Source organism: Salmo salar, chromosome ssa15, assembly GCF_905237065.1.
Source record: "Salmo salar chromosome ssa15, Ssal_v3.1, whole genome shotgun sequence".
In the NCBI taxonomy this organism is placed as follows: domain Eukaryota; kingdom Metazoa; phylum Chordata; class Actinopteri; order Salmoniformes; family Salmonidae; genus Salmo; species Salmo salar.
In genome coordinates this window covers 4,692,500-4,714,183 of record NC_059456.1, presented here as the reverse complement: position 1 = coordinate 4,714,183, position 21,684 = coordinate 4,692,500, and the positions used below count along the sequence as shown (strand labels likewise).

Below are 21,684 nucleotides of genomic sequence, written 5' to 3'. Positions count from 1 at the left end.
GTGTGTGTGTGTGTGTGTGTGTGTGTGTGTGTGTGTGTGTGTGTGTGTGTGTGTGTGTGTGTGTGTGTGTGTGTGTGTGTGTGTGTATGTGGTATAGCTGGCAGACTGAATGAAGATGTATAGCCCCCTAGGGAAGGCCAGACGTGGAAGTGGAGGATAATGGATTAGTTGTAGATACTGTAGAAGTTCAGATCGGTCAGACTCCTGGAGCAGAAAAACGCCCCCCATTTATTTGACGCATTAAACCTCATTGGCTATTGGCCACCCACGGACTACTTACTAAATATATTCAGAGATAACCGGCCCTGGGCTTGGTCATTCGGCTCTTTGTGTGTGTGTGTGTGTGTGTGTGTGTGTGTGTGTAGCTAGGTCATTCAGAAAAGTATTCAGACCCCTTGACTTTTTCCATATTTTGTTACGTTGTAGCCTTATTTTAAATTATATAAAAAATAAAATGTTCCTTCATCAATTAACACAGAATAGCCCATAATGACAAAGTGAATACAGGTTTATAGATTTTTTTCCAAATGTAAAAATTAAAAAAATTAAAAAAACAGAAATACTTTATTTACATAAGTATTCATACCCTTTGCTATGAGACTAGAAATTGAGCTCAGGTGCATTCTGTTTCCATTGATCATCCTTGAGATTTTTCTACAACTTGGTAAATGTAACTAATTGGACATGACTTGGAAAGGCACACACCTGTCTATAAGAGGTTGAAGGAATTATCCGTAAAGCTCCGAGACACTATTGAGTCGTGGCACAGATCTGGGGAAGGGTACCAACAAAATACTGCAGCATTGAAGGTCCAACATCAAGGCAAAGGGTGGCTATTTGAAGAATCTCAAATATAAACTACATTTTGATTTGTTTAACACTTTTTTGGTTACTACATGATTCCATATGTGTTATTTCATAGTTTTGATGTCTTCACTATTATTCTACAATGTAGAAAATAGTCAAAATGAAGAAAAACCCTTGAATAAGTAGGTGTTCTAAAACTAGTATACATACATACATACAGACATACAGACATGTCTGTCTGTCTGTCTGTGTATAAGTCCCTCATACCCCCTCACTGACAAATGGCTTAATCTCTGTGTGTGTATGTGTGTGTATGTGTGTGTGTGTGTGTGTGTGTATGTGTGTGTGTGTGTGTGTGTGTGTGTGTGTGTGTGTGTGTGTGTGTGTGTGTGTGTGTGTGTGTGTGTGTGTGTGTGTGTGTGTGTGTGTGTGTGTGTGTGTGTGTGTGTGTGTGTGTGTGTGTGTGTGCTCGTGCGTGTTCGCATGTCTGCAACAAGTTGAACAGGTGTTCCTCTGTTCTGGTGAACCCAGAAAGGCCGGAGCTCCAGTCGGAGAGAAAAACAACAGGATCTCTCCCACCCCACAAATCCACACATTAACAGCGAGTGCCGGAGAGTTAACCAAACCTTTGAGATGGCTCTGCTGGTTACTGATTGGCTGATCGAGGAGTAGGAGGAGGAGGGGGGGTTCTAACTTCTAACCCTCCCCCTCACAGCCAGGTCACCCGTGTTAAGTCAATTTTCGACGTCCAGCCATGTCTGAGGACGTTGAGAGATGACGTTGAAAACGGGCACTAGGGGCGACAGTGGGTGCTGTTTCCTTCAAGTAGGTTTCGGTTTTTGTTAGGGAGTTGTGGTCGGGGTGGATGGATGGGCGTCGGCATCTGCCTCTGATTCCAAAGGTTGCAAGTTTCTATCCAGCGATAGAAAGTTGTTTTTGAGATTTTTGTTTTAAGCATATTCCCAACTTTTTTTTAAAAATGTAACCTTTATTTAACTAGGCAAGTCAGTTTAAGAACAAATTCTTATTTACAATGATGGCATACCCGGACGACGCTGGGCCAATTGTGCGCCGCCTATGGGACTAGCAATCAAGGCCGGTTGTGATACAGCCTGGAATCGAACCAGGGTCTGTAGTGATGCCTCTAGCACTGAGATACAAGTCCTTCGAGCGCTGCGTCACTCGGCAGCTCAAACCTTAACCTTTACCGTAGCCGTTTGGCGTTAATGACTAAACTTAACCTTAAACCGTTTGAAATGTTACGTTTGTAACAACTTTGAAATTTGATAAACGTGGATGAAGGTTTAATTCTGACGTGAAACTGTTAAAGCTAGTTGCCCCACCCATCCCATCAATCCCCTCCCTTTCCTCCCCCCCTTCCCTTTACCCTCCATCCCTCTCCTCCCCACTTCTCCCTCCCTCCCCCTCCCCCTCTCCCTCTTCTCCCCCTCCCCACAACCCCCTCCCTCCTCCCTCTCTCCCTGCCCTCCCCCTCCCCTCTCCCTGACTTTTGTTAAACTGCTGGGTTTGTACCACCAAGGCAGAATTGTCCTAAACGTTTGGGAGTGAGTATAGAGAGGGAGTGTCCTGCTCTGTGTAGAGAGGGAGTGTCCTGCTCTGTATAGAGAGGGAGTGTCCTGCTCTGTATAGAGAGGGAGTGTCCTGCTCTGTGTAGAGAGGGAGTGTCCTGCTCTGTGTAGAGAGGGAGTGTCCTGCTCTGTATAGAGAGGGAGTGTTCTGTATTCTATTCATGTCACGTATTATGTGCTGTGTGATTTTAAATGAGTGTTCTGTCATTATTAGCAATGCCAATTCTGCATTTCTCCAGTTTTATCTGTGAGCAAGAATAAATAAACTCAAACTTGAAACTTCATGTTCCCAATAGATGAGAAGTGTTCTTAATGATTACCTACCACATAAACATGTTTTGTGGATTCCATTATTACAGTCTTTAGTTCACACAATGTTATTAACACAGTCAACATCCAGAAGGTAATAAAATGAGCCTGTTCTAATCTCTTTCTGTCTGTATGTTGTTACGTCCATGTTCACACTCAGGTTCTTCTGGGGGGGTCATGTAGGTGCTGTTTAGTGGACGTCACCGGTAAACTCTTAGAAGAAAAAGGGCATCTGGTGGTTCTTCAGAACCTTCTCTATAAGGGGTTAATTGTGGCTGAAAGTCGTTCTACCTAGAATCATAAAAGGCTTCTTCTACAGTGACATGCCAGAGGAGCTTTTCTTTTTCCTAAGGCCAGGATTCAATCTCTCCAACATGAGATCCAGGTTATAGCACTTGACATTTAACCTGTTAGGGCTAGGGGGCAGTATTGACACGGCTGGATAAAAAATGTACCCAATTTAATCTGGTTACTACTCCTGCCCAGTAACTAGAATATGCATATAATTATTGGCTTTGGATAGAAAACACCCTAAAGTTTCTAAAACTGTTTGAATGGTGTCTGTGAGTATAACAGAACTCATATGGCAGGCAAAAATCTGAGAGGATTCTATATGGGAAGTGGCCTGTCTGACAAGTTGTTCATCTTGGCTCTTTTTATTGAAGACTGAGGATCTTTGCTCTAACGTGACACTTCCTACGGCTCCCATAGGCTCTCAGAGCCCGGGAAAAAGCTGAACGATATCGAGGAAGGCTCTGGCTGAAACACATTATCGCTTTTGGCAAGTGGCCGAACAGAGTACTATGGGCTTAGGCGCGTGCCCGAGTCGACCCCATGCTTTATTTTCTTTCGTCTGTTTACCTAAATGCAGATTCCCGGTCGGAATATTATCACTTTTTTTACGAGAAAAATGGCATAAAAATGGATTTTAAACAGCGGTTGACATGCTTCGAAGTACGGTAATGGAATATTTAGAAATTTTTTGGCACGAAATGCGCCATGCTCGTAACCCTTATTTACCCTTTCGGATAGTGTCTTGAATGCACGAACAAAACGCCGCTATTTGGATATAACTATGGATTATTTGGGACCAAACCAACATCTGTTATTGAAGTAGAAGTCCTGGGAGTGCATTCTGACGAAGAACACCAAAGGTAATAACATTTTTCTTATAGTAAATGTGATTTTGGTGAGTGCTAAACTTGCTGGGTGTCTAAATAGCTAGCCCTGTGATGCCGGGCTATCTACTTAGAATATTGCAAAATGTGCTTTCACCGAAAAGCTATTTTAAAATCGGACATATCGAGTGCATAGAGGAGTTCTGTATCTATAATTCTTAAAATAATTGTTATGCTTTTTGTGAACGTTTATCGTGAGTAATTTAGTAAATTCACCGGAAGTTTGCGGGGGGTATGCTAGTTCTGAACGTCACATGCTAATGTAAAAAGCTGGTGTTTGATATAAATATGAACTTGATTGAACAAAACATGCATGTATTGTATAACATAATGTCCTAGGTGTGTCATCTGATGAAGATCATCAAAGGTTAGTGCTGCATTTAGCTGTCTTCTGGGTTTTTGTGACATTATATGCTAGCTTGAAAAATGGGTGTCTGATTATTTCTGGCTGGGTACTCTGCTGACATAATCTAATGTTTTGCTTTCGTTGTAAAGCCTTTTTGAAATCGGACAGTGTGGTTAGATTAACCTCTCTAGGATAGGTGGCACCAAATCGTCCCACCTACGTAACAGCCAGTGTAATCCCGTGGCACGTTATTCAAAAACCTCAAAAATCAAAAACTTCAATTTTTCAAACATATGACTATTTTACACCATTTTAAAGACAAGACTCTCGTTAATCTAACCACACTGTCCGATTTCAAAAAGGCTTTACAACGAAAGCAAAACATTAGATTATGTCAGCAGAGTACCCAGCCAGAAATAATCAGACACCCATTTTTCAAGCTAGCATATAATGTCACATAAACCCAAACCACAGCTAAATGCAGCACTAACCTTTGATGATCTTCATCAGATGACAACCCTAGGACATTATGTTATACAATACATGCATGTTTTGTTCAATCAAGTTCATATTTATATCAAAAACCAGCTTTTTACATTAGCATGTGACTAGCATGTGACTAGCATTCCCACTGAACACTGCCGGTGAATTTACTAAATTACTCACGATAAACGTTCACAAAAAGCATAACAATTATTTTAAGAATTATAGATACAGAACTCCTCTATGCACTTGATATGTCCGATTTTAAAATAGCTTTTCGGTGAAAGCACATTTTGCAATATTCTCAGTAGATAGCCCGGCATCACAGGGCTAGCTATTTAGACACCCAGCAAGTTTAGCACTCAGAAAAGTCACATTTACTATAAGAAAAATGTTATTACCTTTGCTGTCTTCGTCAGAATGCACTCCCAGGACTTCTACTTCAATAACAAATGTTGGTTTGGTTCAAAATAATCCATAGTTATATCCAAACAGCAGCGTTTTGTTCGTGCGTTCAAGACACTATCCGAAAGGGTAAATAAGGGTGACGAGCATGGCGCCATTCGTGACAAAACAATTATAAATATTCCATTACCGTACTTCGAAGCATGTCAACCGCTGTTTAAAATCCATTTTTATGCCATTTTTCTCATAAAAAAGCGATAATATTCCGACCGGGAATCTGCGTTTAGGTAAACAGACAAAAGAAAATAAAGCATTCGGTCGACTCGGGCACGCGCCTAAGCCCATAGTACTCTGTTCGGCCACTTGCCAAAAGCGATAATGTGTTTCAGCCAGAGCCTTCCTCGATATCGTTCAGCTTTTTCCCGGGCTCTGAGAGCCATGGGAGCGGTAGGAAGTGTCACGTTAGAGCAAAGATCCTCAGTCTTCAATAAAAAGAGCCAAGATGAAACACCACTTGTCAGACAGGCCACTTCCTGCATGGAATCTTCTCAGGTTTTGGCCTGCCATTTGAGTTCTGTTATACTCACAGACACCATTCAAACAGTTTTAGAAACTTTAGGGTGTTTTCTATCCAGAGCCAATAATTATATGCATATTCTAGTTTCTGGGCAGTAGTAATAACCAGATTAAATCGGGTACGTTAACGAGAGTCTTGTCTTTAAAATGGTGTAAAATAGTCATATGTTTGAAAAATTGAAGTCTTTGCATTTTTGAGGTATTTCAATAACGTGCCACGGGATTACACTGGCTGTTGAGTAGGTGGGACGCAAGCGTCCCACCTAGCCCATAGAGGTTAAGGGTAATTTCCTATTGAGCCGACATATGCAGCATTTATCATGAAGTCGGTCTCTGCAAAAGCGGTAACGTTGCCTTTAAAAGGTGCATATCCCGAAAACGGGCTGATTGTATTGAATCCCGGCCACAGCGACATAGAGGGCTTTACAGGAACAAGCCAGAGGACCGTTTCATTTCTTAGAGTTAAGACGAAGGATTCAGCTATTGAGAAATAAAATGGAGGCGACTTGGGGTTGACCTTTTCAATTGTTACTGTGCAGGTGGCTCTCTACTCCAAGCTGTCACTAAACAGGAACCACAAACTCGCTGAATTATTGAGGAGCCAAGCCCTTCTGGTCTTAAAGCAGATACACACAGTCACTCATCATGAGTACCAAAACCTAACTAACAACCTCAGCATTGAGGGGAATAAAAAACCAATACAAGATTGGTTTTGCCTTGTCGATTATATTGAATAAGGTTATATGTACTGAAGGCCCTGATCACAGCAGTTGTCAATATTTCATGAAAAAAAAAAAATGTATATATAACCAAACATGCAGCAGACAATATAGAGCCAGACAGGCTGTCCAGTCCAGAACATCGATGTCTGCTCTCTCAACTCTACTCTACTCTCTACTCTACACTCTCTGTCTAAAAGCTGGGATCAATTGGGTGAGAAGAATCCATCAGGATCATCTTGTTTATCCGACTCAACGGCTTAAAGTTACCTCACTGTTACTGGAATGCTTTGCACACACACACACACACACACACACACACACACACACACACACACACACACACACACACACACACACACACACACACACACACACACACACACACACACACACACACACACACACACACACACACACACACACACATACATATGTGCATACAAGTGCACGCACACACACAGGAATGAGTAGCCATTACAACAGTGGGTCTTAGCAGTGCCTTGGTTGTTTACATAGAAGGTAATGTAATGTAATGTCGTATAGTCTTTGTTATGTGTCAGACAATTAGACCAGACCCCTCCAGCCCACACAAACCTTAATCCACACACAATGGGGGGAGATAATCAATGGCCAACATTCACAGCTAGCGGTCTCAGAAACAATGTCGGCAGTGGCGAAAGCATGTGAAAAGTGAAGGCCCAAAATAATATGATTAGCTATAATTTCTTCTGTTCTCATAATCTAACAAATGATAAATAATCCCCCAAAAATTAAATAAAGAATTATGTACTAATTATCATGCAAAATACTTGCCAACTTTAAGTAAAATGTTACCACTGGAAATGTGGGTTGATTATTTGAAACCTTTAACCTACAGGAGGGCTGTGTAAGCAGGTATGTGAATGGTTTTGTCTGTGCACACAACTGTTTTCCCATATGATGCAGACACCATAACAAAGCAGGGTTGAATCCCTGCCGAGGCAGGAGCACATGGATGCAGCATGGAACTGTGTGATCATCAGCCTGCACTGTGTGATCTGAAGTGGAGACAACTGGATTAGACAACAACATTGTCTGAGTGTAGAACATCAGAATTTAGGTGTATCTAAAACCCAATAAAAGGTCATAGCTTCTTTCTTATCAGTATTGTAAAATAACGTCTATTATGTTTATGAAATCTGCCGATATGATATTTAAAATATACTCCACTTTACCTATATAATGAATGCATTACATAGGTACCACAACAGGCTACATACTACCAGTAACCTAATTCTCAAAAACAATCGGCAGTACATTTAATAGTCCATTATAATTCTCAAATCCATTTAAATATTTCCCCAAAATGCACCTTGCATTCAAAAGTGCCATTCTATTCTAGTGGATTCTATTCCCTCGGTCGGGACAGAATAACGGCCATGTGGGTTAAATGTATCATAAAGTAGGCTAAAGAAATAAGCTATTAAGGTAAAGTAGCGCTGTGCTTGCGTGATGTGCGATGTTCAAACTGTAAAACGTCACCTGAGGAACTGTAGGTCTGTATCTATTTGAAACCCACTGTCCCTCAGACACACAGATATTCTTCTTTATAGCGTCGCACTCAGGTCGTACAGCAAAGTTTGAACTTTCCACACAGAACATTTCCGATTTCGATAGAAATCCCCCCATCTCGCTCTCTCTCTCTCTCTCTCTCTCTCTCTCTCTCTCTCCAGTTATGAATTATTGCTGTGCTGCAGATCTATGAAAGCATGCCTCCTCGTGCGTAAAATGCCGCGCATGCTGCGTCCTGGCACGGAGGAGTCCTTTGGAAGGAACATTTTGCGCTGTCAGTTTTGTCCTATTTTTGCCTCATATTTGCTGTTGGCAGCGCAGATCGATATTGAGCAGGGGCTGGTGTTTTTTAGAGGGAAAAAATACGGATGAGAGAGAAAACGTCCTTCAGAATTCAGTCATGCATTAAGCAGTGACATCATTTTGTTGGTTATAAATATCTCCGTGTGTGCCAGGCCAGCGGAGCCACTCCTGCACCCCCAGCAGCAGCTACACACACCGACCACCGCGCTGCACGGCTGGGGTAATGCCCACGAGCGTCTTCAGGAATTGGATGTGTTTCTAGTGTGCGCACGGTTCCTCGTGCACTGGCACTACACACACAGAGCTTTTCCAGTGAGCTCGGGATACACCACAACAACGCAATGATAGAAAAAGAAGAATAAGTGGCCTAGCAGAGCCAGAGAGAAGACAAGAGTTTCCTTTTTTGGAAGAATGAATGTTCCTCCTTCCCTTTTTACCTTTGCTCTGGTGCAGTTGATTTGCGCCGCTGTGGTCGCCGTCTCCACCGCAGTAGTCACTGGATCCCTTGGATACGTCTCCTTGGAAGACCAACTTCTGGAAGCGGGTACAGTCAGTGGTTCCGGACGCAGGACTTGCAGACTGTACTGTCGGGTTGGCATTGGTTTTCATCTTCAGATACACACCGACGGACGAGTTAACGGCAGTCATGAACCCAATCGGTTAAGTAAGTTATTAAACCATTTTCGCTATAATAGGCCTCTGAGTATCAAGTGGTTGGACTAATAATGATTCATAAAGTGTGACTAGAGAGAAGGTAATGCTGTAATGGCAGACTATTGTCGACTTATTGTGTTGCTGTGTTTCCAACATGAACTTAGGCTACATACATATGAATATGCAGTTTGCCTCTTAACTGTACATTGCTTTTTATCCTCAAAAAGTGTAATAGGGCTATTAATATTGCACAAGCAATCACAGTCTCACTTACAGAATCAGACGACCAAACCCTTGTACATAAACGACACATTTCAAAGGTTAATAAGGATCATACCCTTTTTTTTTTTCAATTTTCACCTAAAATGACCCAAATATACCTGCCTGTAGCTCAGGACCTGAAGCAAGGATATGCATATTCAGAAACAGCAGGGGTTCAAACTGTAGAACCCAGTTCCTACATTTGAATATAAAAAAATGGATTTTATCCAACTAAACTATGCTACATTTTTATCTATGGAACCCTCAGGATGACAAATCAGAGCCAGATTACTGAATGTAAGTACATTATTTACCTTCAGAGGTGAATGTATCAAACCAAGTGCCGTGATAAAAGTTTATGGTTGTTGTGCACTCTCCTCAAACAATAACATGGTCTTTTTTCCCCACTGTAATAGCTACTGTAAATTGGACAGTGCAATTAGACTAACAAGAATCGAAGCTTTCTGCACATGTAAAGACATGTCTATGTCCCGGAAATGTGGATGTTACTTACAATGTCATTCTAGTCACATTAGCGCACGTTAGCAACAACCGTCCCTGTATAGGGACACAGATCCCATAGAGGTTTTAAGTTTAGGCATTATTTCCGAATGGTTAAGGTAAGGGTTAAGGTTTCGGGATAGGGTTGAAATAAATAAAAAAATGTTTACAAAAAATAATAATAAGTGCCTAGCACAGGGATTGAACGCGCGACCCCCAGAGTCAGAGCTCGCGCCCTTCCGCCATCCCTATCCACAACACCCATCCGAAACCCAAGCCTACTTAATGGTAACAGCACTCATCTTTCCACTTAGTGGCCGGTTTTGAGGTCATCTCCTGACTTCCTGTTTACCTGGACGGACATCCAATTCCCTAGTGGATCTTGAGCGACCTGGCTGTCATATTTTCATGACTTCCACCTTAATAAAATGTTGTATTTGACCAAAAATCAGTTTTAAGAACACTAAAATCACTCTTTAAGCTACATGTAACCAGGGAAGGGTTGTGTTCATCACAAGTGTTACATAAAATGACCTGTTAAATAACACACTATATCATTTATGAATAGGGATTAGATTCATGGTTTAGCTATACATGGCAGTCACAGACAACAGATATAGTACCCGTGCCATTCCTACACTTATCCTTAGCCTCATGTTACTAACTTACTGGTGGCCCTGAGAAACTGTTGACTGGACTGGAGTTCAACCGCCTGGCTGAACTGGCTTATTTGGGACTGTTTGAGACATTGGCAGGTCTATCTGCATACATAAAACAGGTGCAGCAGAAGAGACCAGGATGTTTTGGATTGGACATCAGTATGATTGTTATCGTAACAATGCAATGTGAAACATGTTTGGATGGTTGTCATTGGCTCTGTGTGTTACGTCGGGACGTAACAGTTTCCGAGGTCTTCCTTCAGTTTCCGCAGTCAGAAAGTGTTATCTATTATTTAAAAATAAAAAATAAAAACATTTTTATTAAATGATTTGTGTGTTATTGTCAAAAAAAGTTTAGCTAGTTAAATAATGATACTCTAGTTATGTGTATGATAATGACAGTGATGGATAATGTAAGAGTTCTAGTCTAGTCTCAAATCAGTCTTGAATCAGGGGTGCTTGTTTAGTGCTAAAACAAAATGTGTGCTGTTGGTTGGGGGGTACTCGAGGATTGGAGTTAGGGAACACTGGCCTATAGTAATTCTAGTAATACTTATTTAAGATCAAAACAATTCAATTAATGTAGTAGCAGGAATCTACAAAGTGTCACTGTGTGTCTCAAGCCAACAGATTCATATGAATCAGGCTTTGACCTTTAGGAGACTCAACCACCCCAGATATATACTAACTCTCATTTACTTGGTAAACTGTTCAAAGCCCTCTGTCTCTCTCTCTCTGTCTCTCTCTCTGTCTTTGTCTCTCTCTCTCTCTCTGTCTCTGTCTCTCTCTCTGTCTCTGTCTCTCTCTCTCTCTCTCTCTGTCTCTCTCTGTCTCTCTCTCTCTCTCTCTCTCTCTCTCTCTCTCTCTCTCTCTCTGTCTCTCTCTCTGCCTCTCTCTCTGCCTCTCTCTCTCTCTCCCATTTCATTGTCCGCTTCAGAATAACTGTCATATTACAGTATCTGTTGTTAATGTCTGTTGTTAAAGTTACAGTCTGCTGTGTGTTTTGCTGCATGTTCTGCTGTATGTTCTACTGTATGTTCTGCTGTATGTTCTACTCTGTGTTCTGCTGTATGTTCTACTGTATGTTCTACTGTGTGTTCTGCTGTATTTTCTACTCTGTGTTCTGCTGTATGTTCTACTGTATGTTCTACTGTGTGTTCTGCTGTATTTCCTGCTGTGTTCTGCTGTGTGTTCTGCTGTATGTTCTACTGTGTGTTCTGCTGTATGTTCTGCTGTGTTCTTCTGTGTTTCTGCTGTATGTTCTGCTGTGTTCTACTCTATGTTCTGCTGTGTTCAACTGTGTGTTCTGCTGCATGTTTGACTGTGTTCTACTGTGTCTTCTATTATATGTTCTGCTGTGTTCTACTGTGTCTTCTACAATATGTTCTGCTGTGTTCTACTGTATGTTCTGCAGTGTTCTACTGTGTGTTCTGCTGTATGTTCTACTGTATGTTCTGCTGTGTGTTCCACTGTATGTTCTGCTGTGTTCTACTGTGTGTTCTGCTATGTTCTACTGTCTGTTCTGCTGTATGTTCTACTGTATGTTCTGCTGTGTGCTACTGTATGTTCTACTGTGTTCTACTGTGTGTTCTGCTGTATGTTCTACTGCTGTGTTCTGCTGTGTGTTGTACTGTATGTTCTGTTGTGTGCTACTGTGTGTTCTGCTGTATGTTCTACTGTATGTTCTGCTGTGTGTTGTACTGTATGTTCTACTGTGTTCTACTGTGTGTTCTGCTGTATGTTCTACTGTATGTTCTGTTGTGTTCTACTGTATGTTCTGATGTGTTCTACTGTGTGTTCTGCTGTATGTTCTGCTGTGTTCTGCTGTATGTTCTACTGTATGTTCTGCTGTGTTCTACTGTATGTTCTGCTGTGTTCTACTGTATATTCAGTTGTATGTTCTACTGTGTGTTCTGCTGTATGTTCTGCTGTGTGTTCTACTGTATGTTCTGCTGTGTTCTACTGTGTGTTCTGCTGTATGTTCTACTGTGTGTTCTGCTGTATGTTCCACTGTATGTTCTGCTGTGTTCTACTGTATGTTCTTCTGTATGTTCTGCTGTATGTTCTACTGTATGTTCTGCTGCGTCCTACTGTGTGTTCTGCTGTATCTTCTACTGTATGTTCTGCTGTGTGTTCTACTGTATGTTCTGCTGTGTGCTACTGTATGTTCTACTGTGTTCTACTGTGTGTTCTGCTGTATGTTCTACTGTATGTTCTGCTGTGTGTTGTACTGTATGTTCTGTTGTGTGCTACTGTGTGTTCTGCTGTATGTTCTACTGTATGTTCTGCTGTGTGTTGTACTGTATGTTCTACTGTGTTCTACTGTGTGTTCTGCTGTATGTTCTACTGTATGTTCTGTTGTGTTCTACTGTATGTTCTGATGTGTTCTACTGTGTGTTCTGCTGTATGTTCTGCTGTGTTCTACTGTATGTTCTACTGTATGTTCTGCTGTGTTCTACTGTATGTTCTGCTGTGTTCTACTGTATATTCAGTTGTATGTTCTACTGTGTGTTCTGCTGTGTTCTACTGTATGTTCTGCTGTATGTTCTACTGTATGTTCTGCTGTATTCTACTGTATGTTCTGCTGTGTTCTACTATATGTTCTACTATATGATCTGCTGTGTTCTACTGTGTGTTCTGCTGTATGTTCTACTGCATGTTCTGATGTGTGTTCTACTGTATGTTCTGCTGTGTTCTACTGTATGTTCTGCTGTGTTCTACTATATGTTCTACTGTATGTTCTGCTGTGTTCTACTGTGTGTCCTGCTGTATGTTCTACTGTATGTTCTGCTGTGTGTTCTACTGTATGTTCTGCTGTGTTCTACTGCGTATTCTGCTGTATGTTCTACTGTGTTATACTGTGTGTTCTGCTGTATGTTCTGCTGTGTGTTCTACTGTATGTTCTGCTGTGTTCTACTGTGTGTTCTGCTATATGTTCTACAGTATGTTCTACTGTGTTCTACTGTATGTTCTGATGTGTTCTACTGTGTGTTCTGCTGTATGTTCTACTGTGTGTACTACTGTGTTCTACTGTGTGTTCTATTGTGTTCTGCTGTGTGTTCTACTGTATGTTCTGCTGTGTTCTACTGTATGTTCAGCTGTGTTCTACTGTGTGTTCTGCTATATGTTCTACTGTATGTTCTACTGTGTTCTACTGTATGTTCTGATGTGTTCTACTGTGTGTTCTGCTGTATGTTCTACTGTGTGTACTACTGTGTTCTACTGTGTGTTCTATTGTGTTCTGCTGTGTGTTCTACTGTATGTTCTGCTGTGTTCTACTGTATGTTTTGCTGTGTTCTACTGTATGTTCCGCTGTATGTTCTACTGTGTGTTCTGCTGTGTTCTACTGTATGTTCTGATGTGTTCTACTGTGTGTACTACTGTGTTCTACTGTGTGTTCTACTGTATGTTCTGCTGTGTTCTACTGTATGTTCTGATGTGTTCTACTGTATGTTCTGCTGTGTTCTACTGTATGTTCTGATGTGTTCTACTGTGTGTTCTGCTGTATGTTCTACTGTGTGTATTACTGTGTTCTACTGTGTGTTCTATTGTGTTCTGCTGTGTGTTCTACTGTATGTTCTGCTGTATGTTCTGCTGTGTTCTGCTGTATGTTCCGCTGTATGTTCTACTGTGTGTTCTGCTGTATGTTCTACTGTGTGTTCTGCAGCATCCTACTGTGTGTTCTGCTGTATGTTCTGCTGTGTGTACTACTGTGTTCTGCTGTGTTCTACTTTATGTTCCGCTGTATGTTCTACTGTGTGTTCTGCTGTATGTTCTACTGTATGTTCTGCTTTATCCTACTGTGTGTTCTGCTGTATGTTCTACTGTATTTTCTGCTGTGTGTTCTAATGTATGTTCTGCTGTGTTCTACTGTATGTTCTGCTGTGTTCTACTCTGTGTTCTGCTGCGTCCTACTGTGTGTTCTGCAGTATGTTGGACTGTATGTTCTGCTGTGTAATTTAATGTATGTTCTGCTGTGTTCTACTGTATGTTCTGCTGTGTTCTGCTGTGTGTTCTGCTGTATGTTTTGCTGTGTGTTCTACTGTATGTTCTGCTGTGTGTTCTACTGTATGTTCTACTGTATGTTCTGCTGTGTTCTACTGTGTGGTCTGCTGTGTTCTATTGTGTATTCTACTGTGTTTTGCTATGTGTTCTACTGTATGTTCTGCTGTCTTCTACTGTATGTTCTGCTGTGTTCTACTGTGTTCTACTGTATGTTCTGATGTCTTCTACTGTATGTTCTGCTGTGTTCTACTGTGTAATCTACTGTGTTCTACGGTGTGTTCTACTGTATGTTCTGCTGTGTTCAACTGTGTGTTCTACTGCATGTTCTGCTGTGTTCTACTGTTTGTTCTGCTGTGTTCTACTGTGTGTTCTACTGTATGTTCTGCTGTGTTCTACTGTATGTTCTGATGTGTTCTACTGTATGTTCTGCTGTGTTCTACTGTGTGTTCTGCTGTATGTTCTGCTGTGTGTTCTACTGTATGTTCTGCTGTGTGTTCTACTGTGTGTTCTGCTGTGTTCTACTGTGTGTTCTGCTGTATGCTCTGCTGTGTTCTACTGTGTTTTCTGCTGTGTTCTACTGTGTGTTCTACTGTATGTTCTGCTGTGTTATACTGTGTATTCTGCTGTGTTCTACTGTGTGTTCTACTGTATGTTCTGCTGTGTTCTACAGTGTGTTCTACTGTGTTCTGCTGTGTGTTCTTCTGTATGTTCTGCTGTGTTCTACTGTATGTTCTGTTGTGTTCTACTGTGTGTTCTACTGTATGTTCTGCTGTGTTCTACTCTATGTTTTGCTGTGTTCTACTGTATGTTCTGATGTGTTCTACTGTATGTTCTGCTGTGTTCTACTGTGTGTTCTGCTGTATGTTCTGCTGTGTGTTCTACTGTATGTTCTGCTGTGTGTTCTACTGTATGTTCTGCTGTGTTCTACTGTGTGTTCTGCTGTATGCTCTGCTGTGTTCTGCTGTGTTTTCTGCTGTGTTCTACTGTGTGTTCTACTGTATGTTCTGCTGTGTTATACTGTGTATTCTGCTGTGTTCTACTGTGTGTTCTACTGTATGTTCTGCTGTGTTCTACAGTGTGTTCTACTGTGTTCTGCTGTGTGTTCTTCTGTGTTCTGCTGTGTGTTCTTCTGTATGCTCTGCTGTGTTCTACTGTATGTTCTGCTGTGTTCTACTGTGTGTTCTGCTGTGTTCTACTGTGTGTTCTGCTGTATGCTCTGCTGTGTTCTACTGTGTTTTCTGCTGTGTTCTACTGTGTGTTCTACTGTATGTTCTGCTGTGTTATACTGTGTATTCTGCTGTGTTCTACTGTATGTTCCGCTGTATGTTCTACTGTGTGTTCTGCTGTGTTCTACTGTATGTTCTGATGTGTTCTACTGTGTGTACTACTGTGTTCTACTGTGTGTTCTACTGTATGTTCTGCTGTGTTCTACTGTATGTTCTGATGTGTTCTACTGTATGTTCTGCTGTGTTCTACTGTATGTTCTGATGTGTTCTACTGTGTGTTCTGCTGTATGTTCTACTGTGTGTATTACTGTGTTCTACTGTGTGTTCTATTGTGTTCTGCTGTGTGTTCTACTGTATGTTCTGCTGTATGTTCTGCTGTGTTCTGCTGTATGTTCCGCTGTATGTTCTACTGTGTGTTCTGCTGTATGTTCTACTGTGTGTTCTGCAGCATCCTACTGTGTGTTCTGCTGTATGTTCTGCTGTGTGTACTACTGTGTTCTGCTGTGTTCTACTTTATGTTCTGCTGTATGTTCTACTGTATGTTCTGCTTTATCCTACTGTGTGTTCTGCTGTATGTTCTACTGTATTTTCTGCTGTGTGTTCTAATGTATGTTCTGCTGTGTTCTACTGTATGTTCTGCTGTGTTCTACTCTGTGTTCTGCTGCGTCCTACTGTGTGTTCTGCAGTATGTTGGACTGTATGTTCTGCTGTGTAATTTAATGTATGTTCTGCTGTGTTCTACTGTATGTTCTGCTGTGTTCTGCTGTGTGTTCTGCTGTATGTTTTGCTGTGTGTTCTACTGTATGTTCTGCTGTGTGTTCTACTGTATGTTCTACTGTATGTTCTGCTGTGTTCTACTGTGTGGTCTGCTGTGTTCTATTGTGTATTCTACTGTGTTTTGCTATGTGTTCTACTGTATGTTCTGCTGTCTTCTACTGTATGTTCTGCTGTGTTCTACTGTGTTCTACTGTATGTTCTGATGTCTTCTACTGTATGTTCTGCTGTGTTCTACTGTGTAATCTACTGTGTTCTACGGTGTGTTCTACTGTATGTTCTGCTGTGTTCAACTGTGTGTTCTACTGCATGTTCTGCTGTGTTCTACTGTTTGTTCTGCTGTGTTCTACTGTGTGTTCTACTGTATGTTCTGCTGTGTTCTACTGTATGTTCTGATGTGTTCTACTGTATGTTCTGCTGTGTTCTACTGTGTGTTCTGCTGTATGTTCTGCTGTGTGTTCTACTGTATGTTCTGCTGTGTGTTCTACTGTGTGTTCTGCTGTGTTCTACTGTGTGTTCTGCTGTATGCTCTGCTGTGTTCTACTGTGTTTTCTGCTGTGTTCTACTGTGTGTTCTACTGTATGTTCTGCTGTGTTATACTGTGTATTCTGCTGTGTTCTACTGTGTGTTCTACTGTATGTTCTGCTGTGTTCTACAGTGTGTTCTACTGTGTTCTGCTGTGTGTTCTTCTGTATGTTCTGCTGTGTTCTACTGTATGTTCTGTTGTGTTCTACTGTGTGTTCTACTGTATGTTCTGCTGTGTTCTACTCTATGTTTTGCTGTGTTCTACTGTATGTTCTGATGTGTTCTACTGTATGTTCTGCTGTGTTCTACTGTGTGTTCTGCTGTATGTTCTGCTGTGTGTTCTACTGTATGTTCTGCTGTGTGTTCTACTGTATGTTCTGCTGTGTTCTACTGTGTGTTCTGCTGTATGCTCTGCTGTGTTCTGCTGTGTTTTCTGCTGTGTTCTACTGTGTGTTCTACTGTATGTTCTGCTGTGTTATACTGTGTATTCTGCTGTGTTCTACTGTGTGTTCTACTGTATGTTCTGCTGTGTTCTACAGTGTGTTCTACTGTGTTCTGCTGTGTGTTCTTCTGTGTTCTGCTGTGTGTTCTTCTGTATGCTCTGCTGTGTTCTACTGTATGTTCTGCTGTGTTCTACTGTGTGTTCTGCTGTGTTCTACTGTGTGTTCTGCTGTATGCTCTGCTGTGTTCTACTGTGTTTTCTGCTGTGTTCTACTGTGTGTTCTACTGTATGTTCTGCTGTGTTATACTGTGTATTCTGCTGTGTTCTACTGTGTGTTCTACTGTATGTTCTGCTGTGTTCTACAGTGTGTTCTACTGTGTTCTGCTGTGTGTTCTTCTGTATGTTCTGCTGTGTTCTACTGTATGTTCTGCTGTGTTCTTCTGTGTGTTCTACTGTATGTTCTGCTGTGTTCTACTCTATGTTTTGCTGTGTTCTACTGTATGTTCTGATGTGTTCTACTGTATGTTCTGCTGTGTTCTACTGTGTGTTCTGCTGTATGTTCTGCTGTGTGTTCTACTGTATGTTCTGCTGTGTGTTCTACTGTATGTTCTGCTGTGTTCTGCTGTGTGTTCTGCTGTATGTTCTGCTGTATGCTCTGCTGTGTTCTACTGTGTTTTCTGCTGTATGCTCTGCTGTGTTCTACTGTATGTTCTGCTGTGTTCTACTGTGTGTTCTGCTGTGTTCTACTGTGTGTTCTGCTGTATGCTCTGCTGTGTTCTACTGTGTTTTCTGCTGTGTTCTACTGTGTGTTCTACTGTATGTTCTGCTGTGTTATACTGTGTATTCTGCTGTGTTCTACTGTGTGTTCTACTGTATGTTCTGCTGTGTTCTACAGTGTGTTCTACTGTGTTCTGCTGTGTGTTCTTCTGTGTTCTGCTGTGTGTTCTTCTGTATGCTCTGCTGTGTTCTACTGTATGTTCTGCTGTGTTCTACTGTGTGTTCTGCTGTGTTCTACTGTGTGTTATGCTGTATGCTCTGCTGTGTTCTACTGTGTTTTCTGCTGTGTTCTACTATGTGTTCTACTGTATGTTCTGCTGTGTTATACTGTGTATTCTGCTGTGTTCTACTGTGTGTTCTACTGTATGTTCTGCTGTGTTCTACAGTGTGTTCTACTGTGTTCTGCTGTGTGTTCTTCTGTATGTTCTGCTGTGTTCTACTGTATGTTCTGCTGTGTTCTTCTGTGTGTTCTACTGTATGTTCTGCTGTGTTCTACTCTATTTTTTGCTGTGTTCTACTGTATGTTCTGATGTGTTCTACTGTATGTTCTGCTGTGTTCTACTGTGTGTTCTGCTGTATGTTCTGCTGTGTGTTCTACTGTATGTTCTGCTGTGTGTTCTACTGTATGTTCTGCTGTGTTCTGCTGTGTGTTCTGCTGTATGTTCTGCTGTATGCTCTGCTGTGTTCTACTGTGTTTTCTGCTGTATGCTCTGCTGTGTTCTACTGTATGTTCTGCTGTGTTCTACTGTGTGTTCTGCTGTGTTCTACTGTGTGTTCTTCTGTATGCTCTGCTGTGTTCTACTGTGTTTTCTGCTGTGTTCTACTGTGTGTTCTACTGTATGTTCTGCTGTGTTATACTGTGTATTCTGCTGTGTTCTACTGTGTGTTCTACTGTATGTTCTGCTGTGTTCTACAGTGTGTTCTACTGTGTTCTGCTGTGTGTTCTTCTGTATGCTGTGCTGTGTTCTACTGTATGTTCTGCTGTGTTCTACTGTGTGTTCTACTGTATGTTCTGCTGTGTTCTACTCTATGTTTTGCTGTGTTCTACTGTATGTTCTTTTGTGTTCTACTGTGTTCCACTGTATGTTCTGCTGTGTTCTACTGTGTGTTCTACTGTGTATTCTGCTGTGTTCTACTGAGATCTACTGTATTTTCTGCTGTGTTTTCTACTGTATGTTCTGCTGTGTTCTACTGTATGTTCTACTGTGTTCTGCTGTGTTCTGCTGTATGTTCTGCTGTGTTCTACTGTATGTTCTACTGTGTTCTGCTGTGTGTTCTGCTGTGTTCTGCTGTGTGTTATGCTGTGTTCTACTGTATGTTTAGCTGTTTTCTACTGTGTGTTCTACTGGGTTCTGCTGTGTGTTGTACTGTATGTTCTGCTGTATTCTACTGTGTTCTACTGTGTGTTCTACTCTGTGTTCTGCTGTGTTCTACTTTGTGTTCTGCTGTATGTTCTACTGTGTGTTCTACTGTGTGTTCTACTGTGTGTTCTGCTGTGTTCTACTGTGTTTTCTGCTGTGTTCTACTGTGTGTTCTACTGTATGTTCTACTGTATGTTCTGTGGAATGTTCTACTGTATGTTCTACTGTATGTTCTGCTGTTTGTTCTACTGTATGTTCTGCTGTATGTTCTACTGTATGTTCTGTGGAATGTTCTACTGTATGTTCTACTGTATGTTCTGCTGTGTGTTCTACTGTATGTTCTGCTGTATGTTCTACTGTGTGTTCTGCTGTATGTTCTACTGTATGTTCTGCTGTGTGTTCTACTGTATGTTCTGCTGTATGTTCTACTGTATGTTCTACTGTATGTTCTGCTGTGTGTTCTACTGTATGTTCTACTGTATGTTCTGCTGGTTTGATTGAGAAACTATCCAACCCAAAATACTTTGAAACACTAAAACAATACAGAAATGCAGTATGGAAAAATATGGAACAGCATGTCAGAAAACAGATCAATGTGATTGAAGAATCTGTATAATCAGAGAGAGAGAGAGAGAGAGAGAGAGAGAGAGAGAGAGAGAGAGAGAGAGAGAGAGAGAGAGAGAGAGTGAGAGAGAGAGAGAGAGAGAGAGAGAGAGGACAGAGAGTGAGAGAGAGGAGAGAGAGAGAGAGAAAGAGGAGAGAGAGAAAGAGAGAGAGAGAGAGAGAGTGAGAGAGAGAGAGGAGAGAGAGTGAGAGAGAGAGAGAGAGAGAGGACTCCTAGAAAATAGTATCCAATACATTAATTTATTCTGCTGTTGTGATCACGACAATATGTTGTCTCTATTTTCAGGTGTCCTGGAGCTGTTTGCTGTGTCTCAGGGCGTCATCGGTATCCGAGGAGTCTACAGTAACAGATTCCTGTCCATGAACAAGAGAGGAAGGCTTCACGCCGTGGTAAGTAGCCTATTAACTACCACTGTCTGCATCCGAAATTACATACTGTAGTGGACTGCCGTAGTGGACTACTGTAGTGGACTACTTTTGCGACTATTTTGGACATTGCATTTTGAAGGAGAGGCTAGCTCAAGTTAGGAAGGCTTCAGGGCGTCTTACGTAGCCCAATATGGATCCCATTGTATATCTGAGGAGAGGCGTGCAGAAACTCCATTGTTTATTGCATTGAAGTGAAATTTGCCTGAGCACTAAGACAGATGAAAGTCACTGACAACAAATGTGAACCATCTTGAGAGTTGTACATGTCCCCCTTTTTTTTTAATGAATGACCTCATATCTGCACCCTACAGCCAGCCAGACAGACAGCCAGCCAGCCAGACAGACAGACAGACAGACAGACAGACAGACAGACAGACAGACAGACAGACAGACAGACAGACAGACAGACAGACAGACAGACAGACAGACAGACAGGCGGACAGACAGGTGGACAGATAAACATACTGCTGCTTGTAAGCAGGCCAGTCAGCCGGCCTGCCAGTCAACCAGTTAGCCAGCCAGGCGACCAGTCAGCCAGCAAGTTCCTCTGTTCCGTTGACAGTCAGCAGTAGGAAGCCTGGGCTGACAGGCTGGGTAGATAGATATACAAGCCTCTCCCTATATACATGTGTTAGAAAAGATTAGTCCAGTCTGAGAAGAAGGCTGATAATATAGAGAAGATCGAGAGAGAGAGAAAAAGAGAGATAGAGAGAGGGGGGGAATAAAGAGAGAGCGAGGGAGAGAGAGACAGAGAAGAGAGACACAGAGACAGAGAGAGAGAGAGAGAGAGAGAGAGGGAGAAATAGAGAGAGAGAGAGAGAGAGAGAGAGAGAGAGAGGGAAATACAGAGAGAGAGAGGGAGAGAGAGAGAGAAGAGAAACAGAGACAGAGAGAGAGAGAGTGGGAGAAATAGAGAGAGCGAGAGAGAGAGAAAGAGAGAGAGAGAGGGGGGATACAGAGAGAGAGGGGGAGAGAGAGAGAGAGAGAGAGGGGTGTGGAGAAATACAGAGAGAGAGATAGGGAGGGAGAAATACAGCGAGAGAGGGGAGAAATACAGAGAGAGAGAGAGAGAGAGAGATTGAGACAGAGACAGAGAGAGAGAGGGGTGGAGAGAGACAGAAAGACACAGAGACAGAGTGACAGAGGGACAGAGAGAGAGAGAGAGAGAGACAGAGAG

General features: G+C 41.8%; 1 protein-coding gene across 1 annotated transcript in view; it reads left to right on the top strand.

The window, feature by feature from the left end:
* The first annotated feature begins 8,210 nt into the window (after positions 1 to 8,210).
* The window catches only part of LOC106570895 (fibroblast growth factor 5), a 25,217-nt gene continuing 11,743 nt past the window's right edge, over positions 8,211 to 21,684 (top strand). The window contains exons 1-2 of the mRNA XM_014143463.2: positions 8,211 to 8,933; positions 20,365 to 20,468. Of these exons, the coding sequence (XP_013998938.1) occupies positions 8,681 to 8,933; positions 20,365 to 20,468 (357 nt within the window). The 5' untranslated portion in view covers positions 8,211 to 8,680. The remainder of the gene's footprint in view (positions 8,934 to 20,364; positions 20,469 to 21,684) is intronic.